This window comes from Acinonyx jubatus, chromosome B2, assembly GCF_027475565.1.
Source record: "Acinonyx jubatus isolate Ajub_Pintada_27869175 chromosome B2, VMU_Ajub_asm_v1.0, whole genome shotgun sequence".
Taxonomy (NCBI): Eukaryota; Metazoa; Chordata; class Mammalia; order Carnivora; family Felidae; genus Acinonyx; species Acinonyx jubatus.
In genome coordinates this window covers 131,748,064-131,753,879 of record NC_069385.1, presented here as the reverse complement: position 1 = coordinate 131,753,879, position 5,816 = coordinate 131,748,064, and the positions used below count along the sequence as shown (strand labels likewise).

Below are 5,816 nucleotides of genomic sequence, written 5' to 3'. Positions count from 1 at the left end.
CAAGTTAAAGGAGTACCAGGCTTACGAGACCTGGTTTATACAATTGGCAGGATCGCGTGCTAGCTGGGTACCTTGAGCACATTCATGCAATCACATTCCTTTAAGGCCCTCTAAATGTCTGGTTTGATTCCAGGAAAGAACTTGCAAATAAAAAATTTTGAAGTCGTCCCCTGCTCCCATGTTGAAAGGATGGGGATTTGCAACAGGAGCAAAAGTATTATTAAAATGTCCGAGGGCGCCTGGGTGGCTCAGTTGGGTAGGCGACCGACTTCGGCTCAGGTCACGATCTCATAGTTTGTGAGTTCCAGCCCCGCGTCGGGCTCTGTGCTGACAGCTCAGAGCCTGGAGCCTGCTTCGGATTCTGTGTCTCTCCCTCTCTCTGTCCCCTCCCCTGCTCACACTCTGTGTCTCTCTGTCAATAATAAATACACGTTAAAAATTAAAAAAAAAATTGTCCGAACTGCCATTCAAATTTACTTTATGAGCTTTATTCCCGATTGTAAATAACATCACCCTTAAAGGAGAATTGGGTTTGATCTTTTATAGGCACAGCCAGCTTTCCCCTCAACCCTTTGCCCTGTCTCGAGACTGCCGCACACATTTGAAGTGAGTCTACGGATCCAAAAAGGCAGCGTGGCATAGCAGCAAAATCAAGTCAGACGGTTGAGCTCTAGCTCTGCCCTGCTCATCACAATGTCTCAGTTTCCTCATCTGTGCCATGGACATGAGTCGGATCATGAGTTACATCTGGGAGCAGAACTGCTGGAAAGATTTTTTGATTAACATTTAAAACGGTAACGGTCTTCCCCATTCAACATTTTTTTTTTTTTTTTACTATTTTTGAGAGCGGTTTATTCAGTACCGATCGTGCAACGTTTACTCACAAGAACAAAAGTTAAGAGACACACACATACCTGGAATCCTATTGAGCGTCACCCAGAAATGTTCATCGGGGCTATAGGTGTCCTTGGACCAGGAAAGCAAGTCGAGTGCATGCTGATCTTGGAGGACAAAGTTGGCGAATTCCCTCGTGAGGGCCACATAGGCAGTGCCGAAGTAAATGGTCATGTTGTGAGGAGGTGGAGGTTTTAATTTTGTCGTTTTAATCACGTAGGAGTTTTTTTGGTGTAATAGCTCTTGGTGGACGTATTTAGTCCGTCCGATAGCATGACTGGGGGGCAGCACCCCCGGGGTAATGTTTTTCCCTTTAAATCCTTTCAGATACTGAACTATCTCCTTGTTGGTTTTCAGGGGGAAATCTTGCCCACACATGTTGATGGCGTACCTCCATGGCACCTCGGAGGCCGCGAGATCTTTGATGCAGTTCAGGTCGGCCTGGAGCCTGGAAATCCCACCATAGACGACTGGCTCCATTTTAGAAGCCAGAAAAGCATTTGGGAAGCAGTTTAGTAATTGCTTCACCGCATTTTTAAATGTATCCGTCGCCTTTTCATCCACATGAACACAGTAGACATTTTGGGGCATGTAAATCGCCCTAAAGAGTCTCTCAAAAGTGCCAAAGTCTTTGTGGATGGTCACTGTGTAAGCCAAAGGGAACCCCGCTTCTTCCTTAGAGAGCGTTTCTGTTATATAGTGACTTTGAGCCATGTAGTCATAGCAGGTAGATTCACGGAGGGTAGTTTTCAGGGCATTCTCTGTTGGGTAAAAAACCTTCCCCTTAAAAATCTGATGACAGACTTCTGCTAACAGCGAGGCATTGGACAGAGATGCCCTCAGAAAACGCTTATCCTCCCTTAACTCGTTCTTATAAACAAATACAAAGATCAGGACCATGATAAGAGACACACTAAAAAGACAATGCTTCCAAGAGACCATCATTCAAAGCCAGAAAGTGAGTAAACGCCTCTTGAGATCGGATCAGAGTGTAGATATATTTAACTTACATTGCCTCCGGAATCCATAAATCATCCTCTGGGGACTCGCAATTCTGATGGACTGCTCTGGGCCCTTCCAGGCGACGGTTTTGTCCTTTTTCTTTCTTCCTTTCCGGCTCATTCGCGGCTGTATTTCATTTCAACCTCTCTATGACACATTTCTGAAGTAGCTCCTGGGGACATCTGCTCTGCTCTCTCTCCGGTGAACCTGCCACCTGTTACCACACGAAAACCAGCCGCCTCAGGAAGATTCTGATTCTGATGTGTCCCCCCGTCCCCACATTAAAATCACCGAAGGGTGAGGTCACCATTCCGCAAGTGATCCCTCTAAGATTTCTACCGTAGCTTCTTCTCCCGGCCAAAGGTTGCCCACTATGTCAGCTCCCCAACTTCCTGTTAATCATTGCGTTCAACTGACTGACTTTGTTTGCTTAAACAGCACTGCCAAGTTAAAAGCTTCAGCTCTAAGCATGTGAACACTGCCTGGAGAGACATTCTGTCAATAAATATTTAGTGCTTAAAAATTAATTGCTTAACCCTGTCTTTTTCCACACACACACCCTCCTCCCTATATTGGCCGGCTGTGCTATTTTAGCAAGGCATATGACTGGCTGCTGAGCCAAATTCTTTCCAGGGCTTAATTTTCTCTGCGGCGAGGTGAGGTCCTTTAAAAGGTACATTAGCAAACTTACGTCACCGCCTAACTTACTACACAAAGCGACTGGGGGACTTGGTGAATAAAGGTTAATTAAAAAACAAAAAACAAAAGCCACCCCCAAAAGGAACAGTTGTGGTTACCCAGAAATTGTGTAAAGGCTAAAACTGAAGTTAGTGAAATGTCAGGTTGATTTCACACCCGGCCCAAGTTGGGTGCCCTTGGAGTAGAATGACGCCCCGAGAGGTAGGAGAGAAAGGTTGTCTCGGTCTGGGAGGTTCCAGAACTCAAGGAGAGAGGCTTTACAAACGTACGAGCGCTTCCAAAGGAGTATCCTGTGTAAAAAAATGAATTTTACCACCTTCATAGGTCAGTCATGAGATAACATGCAACGAGTTCATGGCCACGCCCAGCGACGCCCAGGGCTGCAGAGAGGAGAGGGAACAAAAGCCCCCTCCCCCGTCATGAGTCAAGAAAAGGACACAATCGTCACTTCTCCTTTGCAACCTTTTTTACACTTCCCTTATTCTTTGCTCCGTGAGTCTATGCCAGTTAGATGATCTGTCAAAGACAGCATGGATCACTTTTACTTTATTTGGTAGCTTGATGCATGTGGGTGTGAGAGCATGCCGCGCCCACTCACAGAAGTTAGCGCTGCACTCACATCTCTCTTGTCTGTTTCTGGCTCCCACCATCGTCTGCCCGGGCTAGACGATCAAATATTTATTGATCGAGAGAGCTCTAGTTTTCATTTCCCTGTTTCCCTGATCACATTAGTGTGAGATTCCAAGTATTAAGGATTTCTCATCTTTGTGTATGTACACGTGGGTACAGCCGACGTCTCTATTTTCTCAATGCATCTTCGTTATAAATACCACATAATAGGGGCGCCTGGGTGGCTCAGTCGGTTAAGCGCCCGACTTCGGCTCGGGTCACGATCACACGGCTGGTGGGTTCGAGCCCCGCATCGGGCTCTGTGCTGACAGCTCAGAGCCTGGAGCCTGCTTCGGATTCTGTATCTCCCTCTCTGTCTCTTAAAAATAAATAAACATTAAAAAAAATTTTTTTTCTAAAAGACAACATAATATTTTAGACTGCTCTGTAAACACAGTGTTTTCATGTCAGGAAGTCTATTTACCTCTTGCCCATAGACGGACACGTTCTGACTTTTTCCTGAGAACACCAGGGCGATGCCCGTGTGCAGCCCGTGTCTTGCGTTTACTATCATTGCCACGGGGCCACCGGGTCCTCATTGGGCATCGTCTTCCCAATCATCACCTTAGAACACAAGACTGGAGTTAGTATCTCGTGTTGTTTTTCCCACCCCAGTTGAAAGCTGACGCGTTGATGAGGTGATTGTCAATTTTATTTTGTAAGCCTCAGGAGCAGGAAACGATGATAGGGCCATTCTTGCGGAAATTCTCCAGAACTAGGTGAGTCAAGTCTTACTTGTTTTCTAAATCCAGTTCTAGAGTATGATTCAGATGCATACAGTCTTGTCAATAGGACCCAAAATAGAATTGGATCAACCCAAATACCTGTTTACATAATATTTCTTGTGTGCTTAATGGCCTAAACCACCCAGGCACCGCCCCGGGAAATGCATGTCTTTTCTTTCCTTTTGTTTTTTCTTTTCTGTTCTTCAAAAATTTTATTGGCTTGTGTTTCCTTTGATGTGCCCTTTTAAGTTTTATTCACTGAAAACTTGTATGAAAAAATGTTTTTTTTAATTAATTACTTTATTTATTGTTTAATTTACATCCAAGTTAGTTAGCATACAGTGCAACAATGATTTCGGGAGTAGATTCGAGAATACCCCTTATCTGTTTAGCCCACAACCCCTCCAGCAACCCTCTGTTTGTTCTCCATATTTATGAGCCTCTTCTGTTGTGTCCCCCTCCCTGTTTTTATATTATTTTTGTTTCCCTTCCCTTATGTTCACCTGTTTTGTCTCTTAAAGTCCTCCTATGAGTGAAGTCATATGATTTTTGTCTTTCTCTGACTAATTGCACTTAACATAATACCCTCCAGGTCTATTCACATAGCTACAAATGGCAAGATTTCATTCTTTTTGATTGCTGAGTAATACTCCATGGTATATATATACCACATTTTCTTTATCCATTCATCCATTGATAGACATTTGGGCTCTTTCCATACTTTGGCTATTGTTGATAGTGCTGCTATAAACATGGGGGTGCAGGTGTCCCTTCGAAACAGCACACCTGTATCCCGTGGATAAATGCCTAGCAGTGCAATTGCTGGGTCGTAGGGTAGTTCTATTTTTAATTTTTTGAGCAACCTCCATACTGTTTTCCGGAGTGGCTGCACCAGCTTGCATTCCCACCAGCAGTGCAAAAGAGACCCTTTCTCTGCATTCTCACCAACATCTGTTGTTGCCGGAGTTGTTAATGTTAGCCATTCTGACAGGGGTGAGGTGGTATCTCATCGTGGTTTGGATTTGTACGGAAATGCATCTCTAACGGCTGGCTGACTTTTCTCTGAATCTACAGCTCCCTGAATTTATAGTTGCAGAGCAAAGAACATTTATAATTTAGTGCTTTGCTGCAGTTGAATCCTTAATTGCACCTCACCTGAACTTTTTGGCACTGTTACAAAGCCCGCTGATGCCAGAGAAGCATTCACAGTTATGTCAAATAGAATCTTCAACAATGCTAAACATTTTTAAAGACTAGTATCAGGGCTCCTGGGTGGCTCAGTTGGCTAAGCATCCGCCTCTTGATTTCGGCTCAGGTCATGATCTCACGGTTTGTGAGTTTGGGCCCCGTGTTGGACTCTGTGCTTCCAGCACAGAGCCTGCTCGGGATTCGCTCTCTCCCGCTCTCTGCCCCTTCCCCTCTCGTTCACATACTCTCTCTCGTGCACCATTCATTCTCTTAAGTCCTGAGCTCTGATGCATTTGCGTTTGTGCGAAATAATAGAAGGGAGTGGTAATGGGTGACCAAAAAGAACAGATGATTCTCCATCCCAGCTTGAGCATTAGATCGACGTTCATGTGCCAAATTCTAAGTTGGAGGCAGCGACTGGGTGGGATGGAGTTCTGAAAAACGTGGGAACCAGTACAGACCTGTGGCTTGGTCACTCAATAAATTGCAGGGTGCATATTTATGTCCCACAGTTCAACCTATGCTTGCTTTGTTAGTATTACACGTACTATAAATTCTCAGCCCTGGACATCAATGAATTTCTGTTCCTCTAAGAAAAGTGCACTTAGAGTGTAATCTCAACAACTGTCTGTAGAAGGG

The 5,816-nt window shown here is 44.7% G+C and overlaps 1 protein-coding gene across 1 annotated transcript; it reads right to left on the bottom strand.

Moving 5' to 3' along the window:
• Nucleotides 1-213: 213 nt before the first annotated feature.
• Nucleotides 214-2,533, bottom strand: LOC113592392 (N-acetyllactosaminide beta-1,6-N-acetylglucosaminyl-transferase-like). Its single transcript, XM_015068949.3, has 2 exons — nucleotides 915-2,533; nucleotides 214-759 (listed from the first exon to the last, which is right to left on the bottom strand). Exons 1-2 carry the CDS (start codon nucleotides 1,837-1,839, stop codon nucleotides 689-691), a joined length of 996 nt encoding a protein of 331 aa, XP_014924435.1. The 5' UTR covers nucleotides 1,840-2,533; the 3' UTR covers nucleotides 214-688.
• Nucleotides 2,534-5,816: the final 3,283 nt, after the last annotated feature.

Bases quoted from the DNA above. Each gene is read 5' to 3' on its own strand.
- LOC113592392 (XM_015068949.3), bottom strand. From the start codon at position 1,839: ATGATGGTCTCTTGGAAGCATTGTCTTTTTAGTGTGTCTCTTATCATG. The intron at 760-914 runs GTATGTGTGTGT...TCTTTCCAGCAG, and splicing joins GACGCTCAATAGGATTCCAG to TTCTGCTCCCAGATGTAACT.